We start from the raw sequence: 24,529 nt of genomic DNA on the forward strand, positions 1-24,529 counted from the left end.
TCTCAGATGGACATAGAAGATCACTATTTTAAGGAAGAGTGGGGGGGGGTGGGTGGTGGAGGGATGTTCTCCCCGGTGGCCTGGGGCCAATATTTATTCCTCAATCAACATCATTAAAAACAGTTTATCTGGTCATTTACCATATTGCTGTTTGTGGGAGCTTGCTGTGTGCAAATTGGCTGCCGCGTTTCCCACATTACAACAGTGACCACACTTCAAAAAGTACTTCATTGGCTGTGAAGCGCTTCAGGACGTCCCGCGGTGGGGAAAGGCGCTATAGAAATGCAAGTCTTTCTTGTTTAACTGTACTTCACTGACATTTGTGTAATGGAGTTTTTCTGCCCTTGCAGTTGACATGGATGATGAAGATGGACGTTGTCTGCTAGATGTCATTTGGTATGTACCTCATCGAAAAAAATCACCTGAAGTGAATCGCAAGAACTGGCGACCGTTCACCTGCGTTTCCAACCACCTTTTTTTTTTGGGTTGCCTTGTTGGTCTGTCTCTGGCCACAAGGGCGTAAAGATGTTGGGGGGGGGGTGGGGCCTTTCAGACAGGCTTGCATTCCGCCAGCACGACAGAATTTCTGTGCCATTACTTTTGCTTTTAAGTTGTCTGATGACAGAACCGAGGTGGGGGCGGGGAGGTGGGGGTGGGTGTTAATAACCCAACTCCTACTGGAGATGAAGAAGTAAAGCTTTCCGCCTCCCCCAGGCGTTTGCTCCCTGAACAGCATGCCGTTTTCAAGCCCTCCCACCGGACAGCACCTCGCCCAATTCGTTATGTGAGAGCTCTGACTCGGGCCCGTGAGCAGGCCTATCCGACCGCGGAGGGTGTCGCAGCAGAGCTCTCTTCCCATCCGCTGTCCCCACAGGTGAATTTCCAGCAGGCGTCTCAATACAACAGCCGGAAGTGGAAACCTCGGCCAAATTCTCCCATCACTAAACCAGAATTAACGTCCTTTCCTCTACCCTCATTCAGAAAAAACAGGGGGGGAGACCCAGCCAGCTGGAGACCCCTTGCTCTCCAACATCACAGTAACCAACAGTTAGTTGTAAACTTTTGATCTGACTTGATTCGAGGAAATGGGTCAGGCTTACATTACATAAAAATAACACAGTCAGTGCGCGATCGCTGTGAATAACGGGTAGCTGATGATTAATTGCTGCGTGCAGTGGACAGTCAGGAGATAATCCTCTAGTAACGGTGCAGTCCGGCCTCACTTTCAGGAAATTTGAGCGCCGCGAGGGGTGGGTGAGACTGACTGAAGGATTGACTTCACTAATTGCACACATCAAAATTAAATAGGGGGCGTGATTTTAGTCCCCTGTTGCTATAAGTTCAAGCTTCACGTTCATTCTCGGTATTCGTCCTTCTGTTAATGTGCTCGATTGGGAAGAATTTGTAAACCACAAGATGAACAGGTTTATGAATGTGTAATGGTGTGATTCACCACACTTATATCAATATAATTCAACCTGTCATTCTTTTTGTTCATTTAAGATGTTGTGTTCGTGCTGGGAGGTTTGGGCACTCAATCACACCATCAAACACTCCCAGGGCAGGTACAGCATGGGTTAGATACAGAGTAAAGCTCCCTCGACACTGTCCCATCAAACACTCCCAGGGCAGGTACAGCACGGGTTAGATACAGAGTAAAGCTCCCTCTACACTGTCCCATCAAACACTCCCAGGGCAGGTACAGCACGGGTTAGATACAGAGTAAAGCTCCCTCTACACTGTCCCCATCAAACACTCCCAGGGCAGGTGCAGCATGGGTTAGATACAGAGTAAAACTCCCTCTACACTGTCCCATCAAACACTCCCAGGGCAGGTACAGCACGGGTTAGATACAGAGTAAAGCTCCCTCGACACTGTCCCATCAAACACTCCCAGGGCAGGTACAGCATGGGTTAGATACAGAGTAAAGCACCCTCTACACTGTCCCATCAAACACTCCCAGGGCAGGTACAGCACGGGTTAGATACAGAGTAAAGCTCCCTCTACACTGTCCCATCAAACACTCCCAGGGCAGGTACAGCACGGGTTAGATACAGAGTAAAACTCCCTCGACACTGTCCCATCAAACACTCCCAGGGCAGGTACAGCACGGGTTAGATACAGAGTAAAGCTCCCTCTACACTGTCTCATCAAACACTTCCAGGGCAGGTATAGCACGGGTTAGATACAGAGTAAAGCTCCTTCTACACTGTTAGTACATCTCAGCCCAACCTTAGAGAAGCACCCCCCTGTGGACCGGTGTGGCATTGCAGGTTTCTCACTGCGTGCTTTTGAGTTCTATTGCCATGTGCTGCTGCTATTAGGGAATGGGTTGTGGCTGCAGAACCCCATTTAATGTCGGACTCTTGCGGGCTACAGAGCAGGCTTTCATCGCTGGTTGTATTCACACACGTGTCTGGCGGTGAAAGCTCACTGTGCCATATCACCCCTTGAATTCGCTTTAACCTGTAGTGAAAAGCCGCCCAGTCTGTCTGTGCATATTGAGACTTTATGCCGGTTTTAGACTTTAAAAAAAAATAATTCAGTCCAGAAGCAGGAGCAGGCAGTCTGAACTGATTTTCTCCCGCCCTTTGTTCTGGTGGTTATCTGCGCTCTGAGTTCTGGGCTGCCCATCCTCTGCTAACAGAAGGGGCATTTTGTTTTTTACAGTAAAATACTCAGCAAGTCATAGTAAGGTTTCAGCGGTGGAGGCTTCCTCTGCCCGTTCACCACCTCATGAGTGTTGATAGTCCTGCTGTGTATTTCCAGTGTCTGCCGTTTTTAATGTCCCCTCAGTCTTGTTTATTAGTTACCAAACTACTTCCGGTCTAATGATCAGAAAATACGATTCCCTGCCGTGTCCCCTGTTTTTAAAAAGTAAAATTCACCCATCAGAGGATTCCTGTTCAAGTTACCTGTTAAATTGCAGCTCGCCCTTGTTGCACAGGCTTATTTTTGTTGCTGTTTTACTGTTTAAGATTTCAGGGCCACACCTGGTGGGTTAAGTAATTTTCAGTTCCTTTCAGCGAGCAGACAAGTGGAAGGTCATCGACTTGAAACGTTAACTCTATTTCTGTCTCCACGGATGCTGCCTGACAGTGTCAGCCAGTGGCTCAGTGGGCAGCACTCGCTCGCCTCGGAGTCAGAAGGTCGTGGGTTCAAGACCCACTCCAGAGACTTCAGCACAAAAATCCAGGCTGACGCTCCCGGTGCAGTGCTGAGGGAGCGCTACACTGTCGGAGGTGCTGTCTTTCGGATGAGACGTTAAACCGAGGCCCCGTCTGCTCTCTCAGCTGAACGTAAAAGATCCCACGGCCACTATTTTGAAGACGAGCAGGGGAGTTTCCCCCGGTGTCCTGTGGTCAATATTTCTCCCTCAACCAACACAATTAAAAACAGATTATCCGGTCATTATCACATCGCTGTTTGTGGGAGCTTGCTGTGCGCAAATTGGCTGCTGTGTTTCCTACATTACAACAGTGACTACACTTCAAAAAGTACTTCATTGGCTGTGAAGCGCTTTGGGACATCCTGAGGTTGTGTAAGGCTTTCTTGACCTGCGGCAAATGTTTGCGGTATTCTCCGTTTTTATTTCGGCTTTCCAGCATCCACAGTATTTTTGCTTTTGTTCGCACTCGTGATCTGTTCCTTTCATTTCGATCGATTCCTGCCGTCCCAATCGCTTGCAGCTTTCGTGTGGTTATCTGATCTAATTCGAAATTCTTAAAACGTGTTCTCTTTTCCCTCCCCCCCCCCCTTTGCAGTGACCCTCAGGCCCTGAATGACTTCTTGCATGGTTCGGACCAGGTAAGCTGAAGTTGCCGTTGTGCCGAGCTCGGGTTTGTGCTTCTGTTTGCCGTGTTCTGCTGCTCGCTGGGGTCAGTCCCGGCTGTTCGTGTCCTGGTTTCAGTGTTTTGAGGGGGGAAAAAAAGTCGTCTTAGAATCTCACCGCACAGAAGGAGGCCATTCGGCCCGTCACACCTGTGCCGGCCCTTTGAAAGAACTGTCCTATTCAGTCCCACGCCCCCAGCCTTTTCCCCACCATAACCCTGCAAATTAGAAATCTGTGATTTCTGGTTACTGGCCAGAGGAAACAGTTTCTCCCAACTTGCTCTATCCAAACCCCTCTTGATTTTTGAATACCTCTATTAGGCAGGGGGAGTTCTCCCCGGTGTCCTGGGCCAATATTTATCCCTCAACCAACATAACAAAATCAGATTATTTGGTCATTATCACATTGCTGTTTGTGGGAGCTTGCTGTGCGCAAATTGGCTGCCGCGTTTCCTACATTACAAACGTGACTGCACTCCAAAAGTACTTAATTGGCTGTAAAGCACTTTGAGACGTCCGAGTGGTCGTGAAAGGCGCTATATAAATGCAAGTCTTTCTTTGATCGAAGGAGAACAATCCCAGCTTCTCCATCTCTCCAGATAACTGAACTCTTGATTCACTGGTACCATTCTTGGGAAATCTCCTCTGCACCCTCACCAGAGCCTTGACATCCTTCCTAAAGTGTGGTGCCCAGAATTGGCCACCCGTCTCCCAGCTCACTGATGCTTCAGTGCTGAGGGAGAACCTCGTCGGCAACCAGCAGTGTGTGCTCTCACCTGGCCTGCATGCAACCCCCATAGGTGTTTGTGCACACTCTACCCCTTGCACACTTATTTTGTTGGTAATTCTCCCCCATAACTCTGTTGTAAAGATTTTGTGTTCAGGTTTGAATTGGTTCCTAAATAAACCGTGTCGCTTGTGCCCGATCCCCCTCTCCTGCAACCACAAGCAAACCCCCCCCCCCCCCCCCCCCCCCCAGCGAGTACAGGTTTTGAGTGTTACTGAGAGCACGGCTGGGGCGGAGGACAGGAAGGAAACCCGGGTCAAACAGCGTTGACTTCCGTGGCTCCCTTATTTGGCTTTGTGAGATCGCAGCCAGCCACCGTTCTGATCTGAAAGGAGTCACGTTCTGGATCATGACTTCATGTGTTCCTGTCTGGTGTAATGGGGCTGGAACCCGCCTGTAGTGACGGAGTTGGCCACTGGAACTTCTTTCCTTGTGGTACACTGCGGACCGGGGCTTGCGCCTGCATAACCCAATGAATGGCGCGCTTCCATGTCGGAGCGTCAGACTGGGATGTGTGGATGTTTGTTTTGTTTAATTCGCTTGTAGTTTGCCCTTTGCATGACTTGGCTTGTCAACCTGGGCCACCACGGTGTGGTGCGTCCCGTCATATAAGAATTAGGAGCAGGAGTAGGCATTCGGCCCCTCGAGCCTGCTCCGCCATTCAATGAGATCATGGCTGACCTTCGACCTCAACTCCACTTTCTCGCCGATCCCCATATCCCTCGATTCCCCTAGAGTCCAAAAATCTATCGATCTCAGCCTTGATATACTCAATGACTGAGCATTCACAGCCCTCTGGGGCAGAGAATTCCAAAGATTCACAACCCTCTGAGTGAAGAAATTCCTCCTCATCTCAGTCTTAAAAGCCGACCCCTTATCCTGAGACTGTGCCCCCTAGTTCTAGACACTCCAGCCAGGGGAAACAACCTCTCAGCATCTACCCTGTCAATCCCCCTCAGAATCTTGTACGTTTCAATGAGATCACCTCTCATTCTTCTAAACTCCAGAGAGTATCGGCCCATTCTACACAATCTCTCATCATAGGACAGCCCTCTCATCCCAGGAATCAATCTAGTGAACCTTTGCTGCACCGCCTCCAAGGCAAGTATATCCTTCCTCAGATAAGGAGACCAAAACTGTGCCCAGTACTCCAGGTGTGGTCTCACCAAGGCCCTGTACAATTGGAGCAAGACTTCCTTACTCTTATACTCCAACCCCCTGCAATAAAGGCCAACATGCCATTTGCCTTCCTTATTGCTTGCTGTACTTGCACGCTAGCTTTCTGTGTTTCCTGTACGAGGACACCCAAATCTCTCTGAACACCAACATTTGAAAGTTTCTCACCATTTAAAAATGTTCTGGTTTTTCTATTCTTCCGACCAAAGTGAAGAACCTCACATTTCCCCACATTATATTCCATCTGCCACCTTATTGCCCACTCACTTAACCTGCCATATCCCTTTGCAGGCTCTTTGTGTTCTCCTCACAGCTAATGTAAACACAGCTTCCATGGCACAATGTCCCCATATGGTGATCTCTGAACAGCGGTCGGGGAGGGCGGTCGGGGAGGGGAGGGGGGCGGGAGGGGAGGGCGTGGAGGAGGTCGGGCGGACCGGGGAGGGGGGGGAGGGCGGGGAGGGGAGGGCATGGAGGGTCGGGCGGTCGGGGAGGGGAGCCGGTCGGGGAGGGGAGGGCGGGCAGGGGCGGGCGGGGAGGGTGAGGGCGGTGGGGGAGGGGAGAGGGTCGGGGGGGGGGGTGGGGGCGGTCGAGGGGGAGGGGCGGTCGGGAAGGAGGGGGCGGTCGGGGAGGAGGAGGGCGGGAGGGGGAGGGAGGGCGGTTACAGCACTGAGCACCTGTGTGGGGGTTGGGGAGGATGGAGGAGAGGGCGAGCGGTTACAGCACTGAGCACCTGTATGGGGGTTGGGGAGGAGAGGGCGGGCGGTTACAGCACTGAGCACCTGTATGGGGGTTTGGGGGGAGAGGGTGGGTGGTTATGGCACTGAGCACCTGTATGGGGGTTGGGGAGGAGAGGGCGGGCGGTTACAGCACTGAGCACCTGTATGGGGGTTTGGGGGGAGAGGGTGGGCGGTTACGGCACTGAGCACCTGTGGGGGGGTTGGGGAGGAGAGGGCGGGCGGTTACAGCACTGAGCACCTGTGGGGGGGTTGGGGAGGAGAGGGCGGGCGGTTACAGCACTGAGCACCTGTATGGGGGTCGGGAGGGAGAGGGCGGGCGGTTACAGCACTGAGCACCTGTGGTGGGGTCGGGGGGGAGAGGGAGGGCAGTTACAGCACTGAGCACCTGTATGGGGGTCGGGGCGGGGGGAGAGGGAGGGCGGTTACAGCACTGAGCACCTGTATGGGGGTCGGTGGGGAGAGGGAGGGCGGTTGCAGCACTGAGCACCTGTATGGGGGTCGGGGGGGGAGAGGGAGGGCGGTTACAGCACTGAGCACCTGTATGGGGGTCGGGGGGAGAGGGAGGGCGGTTACAGCACTGAGCACCTGTATGGGGGTCGGGGGGGGAGAGGGAGGGCGGTTACAGCACTGAGCACCTGTATGGGGGTCGGGGGGGAGAGGGAGGGCGGTTGCAGCACTGAGCACCTGTATGGGGGTCGGGGGGGAGAGGGAGGGCGGTTACAGCACTGAGCACCTGTGGGGGGGGTTGCGGGGAGTGTTACTTGAAAGACGAGGCACTCCTCGGCCATCCCCGAGCGCCTTCCAGTGCTCAGTTACTGAATGACGTTGGTTGAAGTTCCTGAGCTCTGGATAACAGCGACCCTCTTCCTCAGTTGAGATGAGCCAGTTGCCATATTGTGGGAGTGCAGGCACGGATCACGCTGCCCTGTGGTGCTACAGGACACAACTTTCCAACTCCAGCCCGTCAGCAGTTTATATCCGCATCAAAAAGCTCAGCTCTCCCGATTAATCCTGCAAAGGATATCTCCACATCTGGTCAAGGTGGCACTCCTGATTTCAAAATGCTCGAGTGTTTTTTACAGCCCCACTTGAGCCCACTCTCCTGACCATGTGTTAGCAATAATGCAGCTTGAAGTCGATGCTTGGCTCTTTCTAAACATGTTTTTAATTTGATGAATAGCTGGATGGCGACGATCTCCTCGATACGACAGCAGACCCTGCCAGTGCCTTCTTCACTGATGCGTCTGTAAGTGTTTACGCTCATTCTCCTCCGTCTTTATCTGGGCCTCAAGAATTTTAAAATTGCTGCAACTTGAAAATGTCTTAAATCAAAGCTCAATACAGACGAGAGTTGAAGATTTTAGAAAGAGTTTGTCAACAGTGTTTAACTTTCATCCGTATTCAAGCCTTGATTTCGAGGGGTATTTGGCGTGCATTTTTCATTTCATATTTCTTTCCCCCCCAAAACCGCTTCCAATTCCTCTGTTTCCCCCCCCCCCCCCCCCCCCACCACCATGTGCCCATCCCAGGTGCTGAACTCCTGGGCTATTGGCTGCTCTTATAGAATCATTGAAATTTACAGCACCGAAGGAGGCCATTCGGCCCATCGTGTCCGCACCGACCGAAAGAGAGGCTCTCCGGCCTCATCCTACTTTCCAGCTCTTGGTCTGTAGCCCTGCAGGTTCCGGCACTTCAAGTGCACATCCAAGCACTTTTTTAATGTGATGAGGGTCTCTGCCTCGACCACCCTTTCAGGCAGTGAGTTCCAGACTCCCACCACCCTCTGGGGGAAAAAAGTTCTCCTCAACTCCCCTCTAATCCTTCTACCAATTACTTTAAATCTCTGCCCCCTGGTTATTGACCCTTCTGCTAAGGGAAATAGGTCCTTCCTATCCACTCTATCCAGGCCCCTCATAATTTTATACACCTCAATAAGGTCTCCCCTCAGCCTTCTCCGTTCCAAAGAAAACAACCCCAGCCAATATCGTCTTTCCTCGTAGCTAAAATTCCCCAGCCCAGGCAACATCCTCGTAAATCTCCTCTGTACCCTCTCTAGTGCAATCACATCTTTCCTGTAATGTGGTGACCAGAACTGCACGCAGTATTCTAGCTGTGGCCTAACTAGTGTTTTATACAGTTCAAGCATATCCTCCCTGCTCTTGCCTTTATTAGCTGAGGCATAGAATACAAGTATTCTGTATGCCTTCTTAACCACCTTATCTACTTGGCCTGCTACCTTCAGGGATCTGTGGACATGCACTCCAAGGTCCCTCTGTCCCTCTACACTTCTCAGTGTCCTACCATTTCTCCAATGACCTTTCTTTGTATGTGAGCCTAGGCAGTGGAATATAGGAACAGGAGGCGGCCATTCAGCCCCTTGAGCCTGTTCCGCCATTCAATTAGATCAGGGCTGATCTGTACCTTAACTCCATCTACCCACCTTGATTCTGTAATCCTTAATACCCTTACCTAACAAAAATCTATCAATCTCAGTTTTGACATTTCCAATTGACCCCCAGCCTCAACAGGTTTTTTGGGGGGAGAGTTCCAGATTTCCACTGCCCTTTGTGTGAAGAAGTGCTTCCTGACATCACCCCTGAACGGCCTGGCTCTAATTTTAAGGTTCTTCCCCCTTGTTCTGGACTCTCCCCACCAGAGGAAATAGTTTCTCTCTCTCTACCTTAGCCAATCCTTCAATCATCTTAAACACCTCGATTAAATCAATACTTAATCTTCTAAACTCGAGGGAATACAAGCCCAGTCTGTGCAACCTGTCCTCGTGATTTAACCTCTTTAGCCCCGGTATCATTCTGGTGAATCTGCGCTGTGCCCCCTCCGAGGGCAATACAGTGTATCCTTCCTGAGGTGCGGGGCCCAGTGAGTGTTGGGAGACGAGTGAATGTGGGGTGAGGGGATGGGGTAAACTCACAGCAGAGCCCATTCTACGCACGCACGCACACACACGCACACGCTGAGGTGGTACACAGTCTGTATCAGAGTAACACGAGCAAAATATCTTACAGAATTGCAGAAATCTGTGATGCTTTGGGATTTATAGCAATATTGATTTTGAGTGGGGGGTTAATTTACAAAGTATTACACAGAATGTACAGCACAGAAACAGGCCATTCGGCCCGACCAGTCCGTGGCGGTGTTTCTGCTCCACACGAGCCTCCTCCCACCCCTCTTCATCTCACCCCATCAGCATATCCCTCTATTCCTTTCTCCCTCATGTGTTTATCTAGCTTCTCTTAAATGCATCTATACTATTCGCCTCAACCACTCCCTGTGGTAGCGAGTTCCACATTCTCACCACTCTCTGGGTAAAGAAGTTTCTCCTGAATTCCCTATTGGATTTATTAGTGACTATCTTATATTGACGGCCCCTAGCTCTGATCTACCCCACAAGTGGAAACATTTTCTCTACACCTACCCTATCGAACCCTTTAATCATTTTAAAGGCCTCTATCAGGTCACCCCCTCAGCCTTCTCTTTTCTAGAGAAAAGAGCCCCGGCCTGTTCAGCCTGTTCCTGATAGTTATAGTTTTATACACTTGGCTCGCTCTTGTGCTGAATTGGGGGCGGGGTCCATCGGAGTAATTCCAGGGTTTGGAAGGTGGCGAGAGAGGAGAGTGGGATGTAATCAATGTACCCTTTAAGCTCCCGCGCCGCGCCCTGCAGCACCCGCGCCGCGCCCTGCAGCTCCCGCGCCGCGCCCTGCAGCTCCCGCGCCGCGCCCTGCAGCTCCCGCGCCGCGCCCTGCAGCTCCCGCGCCGCGCCCTGCAGCTCCCGCGCCGCCAGCTCACTGGCTTCTAAACCAGACAAACCGCGCACGCGCCGTATTTTAAATGGGCCGCGCACCCCCCAAAAAATGAAAGGGAGCATTGGATGTAACCCATGACATTGTGGGGGATCCGTATTTATGCTCGAGAACCTGTTTACCTGGATGAACAAGTTCACCATCGCAAACCAACAGGGCCAGTTGGTAAGATATCGGAATAATTGCAGAGATCCCTAGCTGGCTCGGTGGGTAGCACTCTTCACTCTTGAGTCAGAAGGATGTAGGAGTCAAGCCCCGCTCCAGGACAAGAGCTCCCAACGTAAGCAGACGATGCAGCGATGGGGGAGTGCTGCATTGTTGGAGACACTGTATTCTGGGCGAGGTATTAACCTGAGGCCATGTTGCAGGATGAGCAGGGGTGTTCTCCTATAGGGGGGAGGGGCGAGGGTGCTAGCCAACATTCCTCCCTCAATTAGCTCCATCCAAAATAGATTAGCTGGTCCTTCACCTCATTGCTGTTTGTGGGACGTTGATGCAGAATAGCTGCTGTGTTTGTCTACATAACGAGTCATCGCAGTTGAGAGAAATTATTGGGCGAAGGGGTTTGGGCTAGATTCAAAAGAAAGACTGGCATTTCTACAGCACCTTTCGCATCTTCAGGACGTCCCAAAGCGCTTTACGGCCAATAACATACTTTTGAAGTGTAGTCATAGAAACATATGATACAGAAGGAGGCCATTCGGCCCATCGTGCCTGTGCCGGCTCTTTGAAAGAGCTCTCCAATTAGTCCCACTCCCCCCTGCTCTTTCCTCAGAGCCCTGCTATTTTTTTTCTTTTCAAGTATTTATCCAATTCCCTTTTGAAAGTTACTATTGAATCCGCTCCCACCGCCCTTTCAGGCAGCGCGTTCCAGATCACAACAACTCGCTGCGTAAAAACATTCTCCTCATCTCCCCTCTGGTTCTTTTGCCAATTACCTTAAATCTGTGTCCTCGGGTTACCGACCCTCCTGCCACCAGTAACCGTTTCTCCTTATTTATTCCATCAAAACCCTTCATGATTTTGAACACCTCTATTAAATCTCCTCTTAACCTTCTCTGCTCTAAGGAGAGCAACCCCAGCTTCTCCAGTCTCTCCACATAACTGAACTCCCTCATTTCCTGGTACCATTCTAGTAAATCTCCTCTGCACCCTCTCCAAGGCCACGGCATCCTTCCTAAGGTGTGGTGCCCAGAACTGGATATTTTGATGTGAAAGGTGCTACAGAAATCAGAGCATTTATTTTGTGTTCCATTGCTATTCCACTCGTGTTTCAAAAGAAGTGATTCTGTCATGTTTCAGTTACTAATTGATTGTTACTTTCCGTGACTGTTAATCAAGTGGACTGGAGCATCTAATTAAGAGTTGCTAATGTATTGAATCCTTTCAACTTAATGCACAGGATACGACTGTTAATCATTTGAACAGCGGACAGACTCAGACTTCTTCTAGTGCAGTCGATCTCGATTTCCTGGAAGATGATATCCTTGGACCATCTCCTGGTTCGAACTTGCAGAATTCTGATCAACCATGCGACATCTTGCAGCAGAGCTTACAAGAGGCCAACATTACGGAGCAGTCACTGGAAGAGGATGCTGATCTGGACATTGCCTCTCTTCACTTCCCTTCTCTGCAGCCGGTGTCGCAGGCCGCCGACGCCTCCCAGCTTTTCTCCGCCAGCGCCGATCTGATCGGTTTGCAGCAGCAGCAACCCACAGTCCTGGCCCCACAGACTTTGATCCAACAGCAGACTATTGCCGGCCAAGTTGTGAACAAGGCCATCAACGTCCAGCCGTTTCTACAGCAAGTAGGACTGGGCAACGTGACGCTGCAGCCGGTCTCGAATCTCCAAGGGCTACCGAATGGAAGTCCATCCGGGACACTGGGCATTGGGCAGATCCAAGTGGTTGGGCAGTCGGTCATGACCATCAACCAGCCGGCTCAGCAGATCATCACAAAGGCCGGACAGCCCGCCCAGGTGACCACCGTGCCAGTCGGTAGCTACATATCATCACCCGCCTCGGACCAGCAGCAAGTGGCCTTGAACTCAGCCGGGGTCTCCCCGCCCAACACGGGGCTCGTGCTCCAGAAGAATGCTCCGCCCGGGGCGTTGAACGGGAACTCTCTCTTTGCCGGTACGTCCATTGCCCAGGGGAGCCAGCCGCTGACGGTCAGGCCCACCATGAGCAACCCCATGATGCAGGCTCCCCTCTCTGCCCAGAACGTCATCATCCAGAGGACCCCCACTCCCATCCAGCCAAAGCCAACAGGGGGTGTCATCCAACACAAACTCTTTCAGATTAGCTCAAAACCCTTCGCTCCGGCCAATACCGCGCTGACCATCCCGAACGAGGCGACCCTGCAACAGCAGCAACAGCAGCAGCAGCAGCAAAAGGCCCAGCAGAACGTGACTTTCATGACCGGAAAGCCGGGACAGAACGTGGTGTTCTCTGCCTCCGGGACCGGCTTTCCCCAGACCATCTCCTCCAGTGTTTTCAAGCAGCATCAGGCGCAGCAGCAAGCCTTGAGCAAATCGCTGAGCCTCCACCTCCAGGGCGGCAGCATAGTCATCCAGCCCCAGCACGTGCAACAGGCCATGCTTCAGAGTCAGAACCAGTTCCTCCTGCAAGGGCAGCTGTCGGGGGTGGCCGGCGTGCCCCTCCCCCAGCAGCTCTCGGCCTTGCAGGCCAACGTGGGTGGCCAGATCCTGACCGCCCAGTCCGCGGGCGGCCAGGCACCGGCCACTCACATCATCGCCAGTCAGGGTCCGGGCGGTCAGCTGATAGCCAATCAGACTTTGCCGACTCAGATCTTGACCAATCAGAACATTGCCGGGCAGCTAAACTTGAGCCAGGTCATTGCAGCACAGAATGCTCACGGGGCAACGCACATCTTGTCCGCACCCATCCAGCTGCAGCCTGGCCCAGTGGGGCAGCCCACCGTCTTCCAGATGCCCGTGTCCTTGGCCAACAGCCTAAACTCTCAGAATCCGGGCAACGTCCAGGCAACCTTGGCCGGCAGCGCCATCAACCAGCAGAGCCAACCGGCTGTCATCCAAGGGGTGACGCTCCCCAGCCAGGTCACCATGCTCAACAGCGGCGAGAGCCTGGGCCAGGCGGTCAGCGTCCAGCAGCCCGTCGGCAACGTCCAGGGCTCCGGCGTCATCCAGCAGCAGACCGGACCCGGTCCCAACTTGATGGCTCTGGGTAACGGGCCGCCCTCCTTGCTGACCGTCCAGACTGCCGCCGCCTCTCAGGCCCAGCCTCCGCAGCAGCATCCCGTCCAGCAGCAGCAACCGTCGGCCTCGCAGAGCAACAACAGTCTGGCGCAGACACCGGGGAAAATCATAATCAGCCAGCAGGGGACCGCGGCAACCGTTGGCCAGGACGCCGCCCAGCTGTTCTTCCAGCAGGTAAAATTTACGGGCTTTGGCATTGCATTGTAGCTAACTAAAGACCTTCCTCTCTCTCTTTTCCCCCCCCCCCACCGCAGTTACATAAGAACACGAGAAATAGGAGCAGGAGTCGGCCCCTCGAGCCTGCTCCGCCATTCAATAAGATCATGGCTGATCTTTGACCTCATCTGCACTTTCCCGCCCGATCTCCATATCCCTCGATTCCCCGAGAGTCCAAAAATCTATCGATCTCGGCCCTGAATATACTCATTGATCTTATTGAGGTGATCTTATTGAAACATATCAGATACTGAGGGGGCTCGACAAGGTAGATGCAGAGAGGATGTTTCCCCTCGTGGGGAAATCTAGAACTCGGGGGCATAGTCTCAGAATAAAGGGTCGCCCTTTTAGAACTGAGATGAGGAGGAATTTCTTCTCTCAGAGGGTCGTAAACCTGTGGAATTCTCTGCCCCAGAGAGCTGTGGAGGCTGGGTCATTAAATACATTTAAGGTGGAAATAGACAGATTTTTGCAAGATAAGGGAGTGAAGGGTTATGGGGAGCGGGTGGGGAAGTGGCTTTGAGCCCAAGATCAGCCATGATCTTATTGAATGGCGGAGCAGGCTCGAGGGGCCAAGTGGCCTATTCCTGCTCCTATTTCTTGTGTTCTTCTGTTCAACGACTGAGCCCTCTGGGGTAGAGAATTCCAAAGATTCACCACCCTCTGAGTGAAGAAATTCCTCCTCATCTCAGTCCAAAATGGCCGACCCCTTATCCTGAGACTGTGACCCTTGGTTCTAGACTCCCCAGCCAGGGGAAACAGCCTCTCAGCATCTACCCTGTCAATCCCTCTCAGTATCTTACACGTTTCAATGAGATCCCCTCTCATTCTTCTAAACTCCAGAGAGTATAGGCTCAATCTCTCCTCATAGGACAGCCCTGCCCTCCCCTCCCCTCCCTCCCTCCCTCCCTCCTCCTCTCCTCGCTCACTGGGATGCAAGTTCCGCAGGCTCCGGCCGCCCTCTGGGGCCTCACCCCAAGTGACCTGGAGCAGCGTGTGCAGCGGCGGGCTGTTCCGACCACGAGGGTGTGTCGCGGCCGTGCCCGCTCCGCCCACCTGCGGTCGCGGCTGTGCGTTGCTGAACTCGCGAGCTGGAGCCCCGCGGGACACATTGTCGAGCCCCTCCCCCATCGATCTGCCCAAGGTTGGCTAGCGGCGCAGGCCGAAGGTCAAACCCTGGACGCCGGCACCCGTGAAGCCTTTGTGTCACGGGAAGCCGTGCATTTACCAAGCAAGCCTGGGGGAGCGGGTGATCGACAGGAGTGTTGACCAGACTCTTGTTTGCCACTGTCCCACTCTTCACCCTCTGTTGTGATGGCAAGCTGCAATAATTGTGCCAGAATATAGGAACAGGAGGAGGCCATTCAGCCCCTCGAGCCTGTTCCCGCCATTCGATTAGATCATGGCTGATCTGTAACAATAAAAAATGAGTGACAGCAGCCCACAGATAAGCTACTGAGCCAAACCGCAGGGAAATGAGGAAGTTTTACAGGCCTTTTAAGTGTAATTGCAGATTGAGTTCTGAGATTTTTCTTATTGTATCTGTGTTGGCTCCACTCTCCTGCAGGAGATTGTTTGGCCTGTTCTGGGACCGTCAGGAGATCTGTGGCATGCGTTCCAGCCATGTGCGCCTCTGTTTAGTTCCCTCTCTCCCGCTCCGCGGGCCCCGTTGCCAGCCGTGATGTGTTGTAAAGCAGCCCCCCCCTTCGTCCTGTCACGTGATTCTTGGAGCTGAGGAACCCGCACAGAGTGACGGGGGGAATAGTTGGAGAAGGTTCAGACCCAGCTGTGTTGTTTTCTCTCTCCCCTTCTCCTGACTCGCGCTGGCGTATAAGTGGCAGATTCCAGTGCCTCACCCAGTGTGTGGCTATTCACCTTTAAGGTGGCATCAGATCCGAGTCTCAGCCTGTCCTTGTCAGCACTTTTCAACAGGAATCATTGGCTCGTGAGAGGGAGCAGCCACACGCTGTGATTTCTCCACCTGCGCCCCCCCAGATACGCTCGTGAGAGGGAGCAGCCACACGCTGTGATTTCTCCACCCGCGCCCCCCCAGATACGCTCGTGAGAGGGAGCAGCCACACGCTGTGACTTCTCCACCTGCGCCCCCCCAGATACGCTCGTGAGAGGGAGCAGCCACACGCTGTGATTTCTCCACCCGCGCCCCCCCAGATACGCTCGTGAGAGGGAGCAGCCACACGCTGTGATTTCTCCACCTGCGCCCCCCCAGATACGCTCGTGAGAGGGAGCAGCTACACGCTGTGATTTCTCCACCTGCGCCCCCCCAAGATACGCTCGTGAGAGGGAGCATCCACACGCTGTGGTTTCTCCACCCGCGCCCCCCCAGATACGCTCGTGAGAGGGAGCAGCCACACGCTGTGATTTCTCCACCCGCGCCCCCCCAGATACGCTCGTGAGAGGGAGCAGCCACACGCTGTGATTTCTCCACCCGCGCCCCCTCAGATACGCGGATGCTCACAGGTGCTCTCCGAATTAAAAAAATTGAAGCACAAAAATTAACACTTTGTCCCTTGTGATACACTTTGTAGTATAGGAACAGGAGGAGCCCCTCGAACCTGTTACGCCATTCAATAAGATCATGGCTGATCTGCATCTCAACCCCATTTACCCGCCTTTGCTCTATAATCCCTCAATACCCTTACCCAAAAAATTCTATGTATCTCGGTCTTGAAAGCTCCAATTGACTCCCCAGCATGCACAGATTTTTAGGAGGAGAGTTCCAGATTTCCACTAACCCTTTGTGTGAAGAAGTGCTTCCTGACATCACCCCTGAACGGCCTGGCACTAATTTTAAGGTTCTGGACTCCCTCCACCAGTTTTTCGCTATCTACCCGATCAACTCCTTTTTGGTGTCTGCCCTCCACACCAGCAGTACCCTAATCCCATGTACCCGTCCTGTTCCCATATCCCTTTATTTCCATTTCCTTCAACCACCGATCGAACCCATTCTTAAGCGTTGGCGCTGTCCCTGTTTCAGTTGCTAACTGCGGGAATGCAGTCCACCGTCTCGCGACCCTCTCTGTAGAAACGGTTACTCCTGCTCTCGGCCCTAAATCTTTTACATTTAATCTTGTATCTATGTCCCCCTTGTTCTAGAGCCCTCTCTTTCTATCAGTCTGTCGCACCCCTTTCTAATTTTAAATATTTAGGGCACTTGAGGGAAATAAACTTGCAGGGCTACGGGGATAGAGCGGGGGAATGGGACTGACTGGATTGTTCTACAGAGAGCCGGCATGGACTCGATGGGCCGAAGGGCCTCCTTCTGTGCCGTTCTGACTCTATGAATCCTCTCAAACACCTCGATTAGTTCACCCCTCGACCGTCTAAACTTAAAAGAATGAAAGACTTGCATTTCTATAGCGCCTTTCATGACCACCGGACGTCCCAAAGCGCTTTACAGCCAATGAAGTACTTTTTGAAGTGTAGTCAATGTTGTAATGTGGGAAACGCGGCAGCCAATTTGCGCACAGCAAGCTCCCACAAACAGCAATGTGATAATGACCAGATCATCTGTTTTTTGTTATGTTGGTTGAGGGATAAGTATTGGCCAGGACACCGGGGCGAACTCCCCTGCTAAGGGAATACAAGCCAAGCTTATAGAACTTCTGCTTATAATTTAACCCTTTTAGCCCCGACATCATCCTGGTGAATCTTGCGCTGCGCCTCTTCCAAGGCCAATATATCCTTGCCGAGGTGCGGTGCCCAGAACTGAACGCAGTCACTCCAGGGGCATCTGGCCAGGGCGCTGAACAACTGAAGCATAACTTCCTCCCCTTAGTATTCCAGCCCTCCTTAGCTAAAGGGCAACTCCAGTAATTCACTCCCAGGCACTATTCGTTTTTAGTTTCAAGTACACCAACAGTTACCCTGCCAGCCCTGATTCGGACCAGAACTCGTTTACCCTCCCACTGCCCCCCCCCCGCCCCTGAAATAATTTCAGGGTACCCTCGGCAATGATCTGATTGAGGGGTTTGCACGACCATCGCAAGCTGCTCTTGCTTCACGTCCCGATGTCGTCTTGAGCTGCCGGAACCCGAGACCTCGCGTGGAACTGGGTGAGGTGAGGTTGCACCAGGAGCGTAGCTGCCTTTCCTCCACCACCACCCCCCCCCCACCCATAGGGCCTCCGGGGAGCTGCGGGATCTGTAATGGGGTGTGGAGGATACGGAGCAGGTGGAACTGCACAGCAAGGATAGATTTGTTAATGGAACACAGACGTTAGAAGCGAAAGCGGAAGAGGCAGAGAAAAGGCAGCACCCGGAGAGTTAACCCGCCCTCGCACCTTTCCAGACGCTGACTCATTATTGTATTTCGACAACGATAACAACTTGGATTTATATAGTGATGTAAGAAAACTACTAGGCACTTGGTCTGAGTATTAAACAAAGCTTTAATCAACTGTTTTACAACATGGAGATCTAGTTGTGTCCTTCACTAGTTCCTGTTAAAGAATGTCCTGAGCAAGCTGGGCCCATGCCCGAGTATTTATACTCTCCCTGGACAGCGCCACCAGCAGGCCGCCCAGTATTATTACACAAGTCATTTTCACATGAATGACTGATTCATGTCATAGAGCTCCTTTAATGTCCCAGAGCGATTATCAAACAAAACGTGTCACCGAGCCGCATGAGATATTAGGTCAGGTAACCAAAAGCTTGGTCAGAGAGGTGGGTATTATGGAGCCTCTTAAAAGGAGGAGAGAGAGGTAGAGAGGCGGAGAGGTTTAGGGACGGCCGCCAATGGTGGAGCGATGATAAATCGGGGGATGCGCAAGAGGCCAGAATTGGAGGCGTGCAGAGATCTCGGGAGGGTTGTCGGGCCGGAGGAGGTCACCGAGATAGGGAGGGGCGCGTTCACCTGCTAGACGAGTGGTGCCAAGCCTGTGCTTCTGTCGTGCTGTGTTTTAAAAAAAATAATTTTACATCGCCTTTGGTGCGCTCTGCAGTCTCTCGCTCTCTCGCTCTCATTTTTTTGTTGCCCCCAGTTTCTGAAGTTCAGCTCTTGCTAACGGTGCCGCGTTGCTGACGACTTTGTCTTGAACGTTACAGCAGGAACAGAAACAGCAGCAGCTTTACCAGGCGGCGCTGAAACTCCAGCAGGAAAAGGGCCTGAACCAACCGTCCCCTCACAGCTTAGCGCCGACCGCCACCACTAGCAGCGTCCCGGCCTCGGTTATCGTCAGCAGTAGCGTGGGGCTGGCGCCGGCCATGCCCACCGGACACGCGGACTCCAAAGGACAAACAGTGTTGCCCTCGCTGTCAGGCGCTCACTTCCAGCAGATACTGGCTGGCCAGGTAGTCCGACACCACACGACCCGCCCTCCTCCCGATCTCTCGCTCTCTCTTGACGCTTCTACTAACACGGCTCCTGCTTTGAGTTTGACGGGTTGTAGTCACCACTATCTGCACAAAAACAACCTTCTGTAAAACCTTTTATTGAAAACACTGGTTAGGTCCCCAGCTGGAGCATTGAGTCCAATTCTGGGCACCACACTTTTAGGAAGGATGTCAAGGCCTTGGAGTGGGTGCGGAGGAGATTTACTGGAATGGTGCCAGGGGATGAGGGAGCTCAGTTATGTGGATAGACCGGAGAAGCTGGGGTTGTTCTCCTTCGAGCAGAGAAGGTTAAGAGGAGATTTAATCGAGGTGTTCAAAATCATGAGGGGTTTCACTAGAGTAGACAAGGAGAAACTGTGCCCAGTGGCAGGAGGGGCGGTAACCAGAGGACACGGGTTGAAGATAATCGGCAAAAGAACCAGAGGGGGAGAGGAGGAGAAATGTTTTTACGCAGCGAGTTGTTGTGATCTGAAAGGGAGGTGGAAGCAGATTCAATAGTAACTTTCAAAAGGGGATTGGGTAAATACTTGAAAAGGAAAAATTAGCAGGGCTCTGGGGAAAGAGCAGGGGGAGCGGGACTAATTGGAGAGCTCTTTCAAAGAGCCGGCACAGGCACGATGGGCCGAATGGCCTCCTCCTGTGCTGTATCATTCCATGAAATTGGAAAATATCGCAGAGAGATACCACTGGTTGGTAGGTATGGGAAATGGGAATGTTGCCCCAGGACAGGAGGAAGAGCTCTTCGTGAGATTGGGACTGAGGCACGTTTGATGGGGGAGCTTTACTCTGTATCTAACTCGCGCTGTACCTGCCCTGGGAGTGTTTGATGGGACAGTGTAGAGGGAGCTTTACTCTGTATCTAACCCGTGCTGTACCTGCCCTGGGAGTGTTTGATGGGACAGTGTAGAGGGAGCTTTACTCTGTATCTAACCCGTGCTGTACCTGCCCTGGGAGTGTTTGATGGGACAGTGTAGAGGGAGCTTTACTCTGTATCTATCCCGTCCTGTACCTGCCCTGGGAGTGTTTGATGGGGACAGTGTAGAGGGAGCTTTACTCTGTATCTAACCTGTGCTATACCTGCCCTGGGAGTGTTTGATGGGACAGTGTAGAGGGAGCTTTACTCTGTATCTAACCCCGTGCTGTACCTGCCCTGGGGTGTTTGATGGGACAGTGTAGAGGGAGCTTTACTCTGTATCTAACCCGTGCTATACCTGCCCTGGGAGTGTTTGATGAGACAGTGTAGAGGGAGCTTTACTCTGTATCTAACCCCGTGCTGTACCTGCCCTGGGGTGTTTGATGGGACAGTGTAGAGGGAGCTTTACTCTGTATCTAACCCGTGCTATACCTGCCCTGGGGTGTTTGATGGGACAGTGTAGAGGGAGCTTTACTCTGTATCTAACCCCGTGCTGTACCTGCCCTGGGGTGTTTGATGGGACAGTGTAGAGGGAGCTTTACTCTGTATCTAACCCGTGCTATACCTGCCCTGGGAGTGTTTGATGGGACAGTGTAGAGGGAGCTTTACTCTGTATCTAACCCGTGCTGTACCTGCCCTGGGAGTGTTTGATGGGACACTTCTAACGTGCTCTCCCTGGAATTCTCCCAAATTTTGAAATCCAAAATCAATAAACTAATTGTAATGATAGGGCATGAAAAGTCAATCTCACTTCAGTTGTGCAGCGCTGAGATGGGATTGCTGGTGTTTGAGTGACACACAGCTGTCAGGATATGGTGATGGGGTGAGGTAGAGAGGGGTGGGAGGAGGCTCGTGTGGAGCATAAACACCGGCACTGACTAGATGGGCTGAATGGCCTGTTTCTGAGCTGTAAATTCTCTAAGTTTGGTGGTATTTTGAGCCTTGGAATCTGGCGATAAATCCATTGTGCTTTGCGAGCTTTGCTCCCAGGTAGGGTAGGTTTACCCGGGCGGTCCTGGGGGGGCAGCCAGGACACGGGGTTCTGAGCTACAAGCGGCTTGCTGTGCTCAAAGTCTCGGATTGCTTTGCGGGGGGGGGGGTGGTCAGGAGATGGGTTTTCTTTGAGTGGAAAACTTACTGAGGCCTCTCGTCAGTCTGGTCCCAGAGTGTTTCCCTTCAGTTGTGCAGCTAGTATTCCTGACTGACCCTGTCAAAGCTCGTGTGTTTGTGGCCTGTAACAGACTGGTGTGCCTCAACCCCTCCAAATGGCCTTTCTCTACTTGCCCCTTCCTTCTGGCTTCAAGCTGCTGTTTACTCTTCCTTCCATCTTGTCTCCTTGTAACACCTAACGCTATATTTATATCTGAGGAAGATCGATATTGTGTGTTCTGTAGCTAGATATATATACAGTGCATTTTCACAGTAGCCCTGAAAGATCGTTGCTGATCGGGAGTGTGCGACTGAGCCATGCAATACAGCAAGGGCAAAGGATCGATTGTTCTTTTTCACCCCACCTCCGCCTCCCCCGCAAAAAAAACTGCAGAGTGACAGATCTCAGCGGGGCAATCAATTGGGAGAGGCTCGGGCCGGTCCCAGTGGCCTCGCAGGCAACCGAGTGGGGAAAGAGAAAGAGAAACCAGCCTGGGGGCTCCCGCCCTCGGGCAGTAGGCGGGTGTGGGCTCGGCTGCGATGCCTCTTGTGAATAAATAGCCCGCCATGCAACGTTTTCCCCACCCCCAAGCTGTGCGGCCGCGCAGCGATCGGGAGGTCCCGCGCAGGCCACCCGCCAGCTGTAACGCTGGAAAAAGATACCGCGCGGCAAATTTAAAGGGAACCGTGCACCTAAAATAAAAATTAGAGGGAGCGCTGCTGCTGAAGCTGACCTCTTGGGCCAGGTGTGTCTATGGCATCGTACCCCAGCACGATTCGGCATGCTCTGAAGTTTGGAGGGTGGGTGGGGGGATACAGGGAAGTGAGTGAAATCTAAATGTAATGTGTATGTGGTGTACTTGGTTTTTACACCATGATCTGGACTGTAGGGAGCTGTGTGTTTCCACACAAAGATCAGGCATTGCGTCTTCTAACCAACCTCGACTTCATCTAATTAATGAGCCTTTATTTTATCAGGATCTCTCCACTGATTTTCCAAAGGACACCCAATGAAACTCACTCCGCATTTATTGTGACCTTGGTTTATCCCCCACAGAGGCGCATTTATCTAGCGCCTTTTTAATGTAGTAAAACGTCCCAAGTGCGCTATCAGCAATGTTTGACACCGAGGCACCCAAGGAGATATTAGGACAGGTGACCAAAAGCTTGGTCAAAGAGGTCGGTTTTAAGGAGCATCTTAAAGGTGGAGAGAGAGGCGGAGAGGTTTAGGGAGGGAATTCCAGATCTTATGGCCCAGGCAGCTGAAGGCACGGCCGCCAATGGCGGAGCGATGGGAATCGAGGATGCGCAAGAGGCCAGAATTAGAGGTGTGCAGAGATCTCGGAGGGTTGTGGGGCTGGAGGAGGTTACAGAGATAGGGAGGGGCGAGACCATGGAGGGATTTGAAAACCAATATCAGAATTTTTAAATCGAGGCGTTGTCGGAATGGGAGCCAATGTATGTCAGGTAGTACCTATCCCGGGAGTGTTTGACGGGACAGTGTAGAGGGAGCTTTAATCTGTATCTGTCCTGGGAGTGTTTGATGGGACAGTGTAGGGGGAGCTTTACTCTGTATCTAACCCGTGCTGTACCTGCCCTGGGAGTGTTTGTCGGGACTGGGTGCCTGAAATGGAACCTACTTCACTCCCTGCACTAACATCCCTCACCATGATCAGTGTAAAAATGTGCAGTCTTTGTTTTTTGTTGTTGAAAAAGCAAAGATTGCGTGTCATTGTATTATTTCACTAAGAGGCTACATTCTTAAAAGGCAAAATATCAGTTTAAGTTGTGGGTGCTGTGAAGATGAAAGTTAATTTTTGGTGGCGATGATATTTTGAGCGCGGTCTACATTTGCATCAATATGCCTTTCTTCTGTCAAGTTCCCTCACCAAATTATTTTATCTTGAGAATGAAATAGTGACTTAGACCGTAGTGAAGATCCTGTAGGGATCGAGTGAGCGCTGGAGTTTGAAATTCCGCGAACTTCTACTCTTTGTTTGGTTCATTCAGCAGATGGCTGCTGGGCAGCAGAAGACGGCCTTGCAACAGCTGCCGGTTTCGTCACAGTCACCCCTACCTCAGATACCACAGAGCGATGGCCAGCTCCACCTTCAGCAGATGCAGTCTCCCCACCAGATGCAGTCGCCCCATCAGATGCAGTCGCCCCACCAGATGCAATCTCCGCACCAGTCCCGGCCCCCCTCGCAGCCCCAGCCTTTGTCGAGGCCTCCCTCCCGCCCTCAGTCCCGTCCATCCTCGCAGCCCCAGGTGCTGTCCAGGCCACCCTCCGAGCCCCTGTCCCGCTCCTGCACTCCGTCTCAGCTGCCCCTACAGCCCCTCTACGTGATTCAGACGCAGGTTCAGTCCTCGCCGCACGGGGTCCCGCAGGCCCAGCACCCCATGAGGCCCCCGTCGCAGCCGCACCTGCAGGTCCAGTTCCAGAACCCTTCGCAGGCCCAGCACCAGGCCGAGGCCCAGCCCCCGCTGACCTCCCCCACCCAGGTGCACCTCCAGGTCCAGCCCACGCCTCAGGTGCAGAACCAGGCCGAGGCGCAGAGCCCGGCCCACCTCTTGCACCAGCCGCCGGCCCCGTCGCAAGTCCAGGGCGAGCACCATCCGCCGCAGCCTCCCGCGCAGCACGTGCAGCTTCAGTTCCACCCCCAGCCGCAGGCCCCCCTGCAGCCCGTCTACCAGACCCTGCACCTGACGGCGGAGCAGCAGCAGCGGTTTCAGATGGTAACCAGCCAACTTCAGTCCATGTCCACCATTCCCAACCCCACCCAACAGCATAAGAGCATCATGGAGAAGCTGCAGCAGGTGAGTACAGCCGCTTTTGCTTTTGTTGTGTAACCGGTTGAAATGGGGGGCAGGGGGGGAGAGGTGGTGGGGGGGTGCCTGGGTCCTAAAGGGATGGGACACCACTGGGGTTGAAATGAGTTTTGGTGGGGTGGGATGACGGGGTTAATCGGGGAGAAAGCAATGACTGAGGTAGATGAGCAGTTCAGCCTGTATTTATATAGTGCCTCTAACGTAGCGAAATGCCCAAGGCGCGTCACAGGAGCGTAAATTCAGGTAAACATCACAATGTGGGCTTTTATCATTTCCTTTTGCCACCTCCTCTCTCCCACTCCCCCCTTTCCCAATTTTTTTTGCCTCCTGTCTTGAGAGTGTTGACTTATTGCTGGATAAAGTCCTGTGGACACTGGTTCACCTTCACCCCACTGTACCCCCTTCCCCCTCCCCATCCCACTGTGCCTCCCCCCACTTTTCGCATCTGAACCCAGACAGTGAGTGTTGGTTGGATA

At 52.7% G+C, this 24,529-nt stretch overlaps 1 protein-coding gene across 3 annotated transcripts in view; it reads left to right on the forward strand.

Moving 5' to 3' along the window:
• The window catches only part of LOC147096649 (BRD4-interacting chromatin-remodeling complex-associated protein-like), a 126,069-nt gene that overhangs the window by 85,140 nt on the left and 16,400 nt on the right, over positions 1-24,529 (forward strand). The window contains exons 3-8 of one of the 3 annotated variants that reach the window (XM_085973199.1): positions 351-396; positions 3,765-3,807; positions 7,715-7,780; positions 11,757-13,766; positions 18,875-19,120; positions 23,235-24,041. In XM_085973199.1, the coding sequence (XP_085829325.1) occupies positions 351-396; positions 3,765-3,807; positions 7,715-7,780; positions 11,757-13,766; positions 18,875-19,120; positions 23,235-24,041 (3,218 nt within the window). The remainder of the gene's footprint in view (positions 1-350; positions 397-3,764; positions 3,808-7,714; positions 7,781-11,756; positions 13,767-18,874; positions 19,121-23,234; positions 24,042-24,529) is intronic. The other 2 variants (XM_085973200.1, XM_085973201.1) reach the window with 2 other exon arrangements.

The sequence above is a fragment of the Somniosus microcephalus genome, chromosome 34 (genome assembly GCF_052327205.1).
Source record: "Somniosus microcephalus isolate GS21.2 chromosome 34, FLI_Smic_1.0, whole genome shotgun sequence".
Classification (NCBI taxonomy): Eukaryota; Metazoa; Chordata; class Chondrichthyes; order Squaliformes; family Somniosidae; genus Somniosus; species Somniosus microcephalus.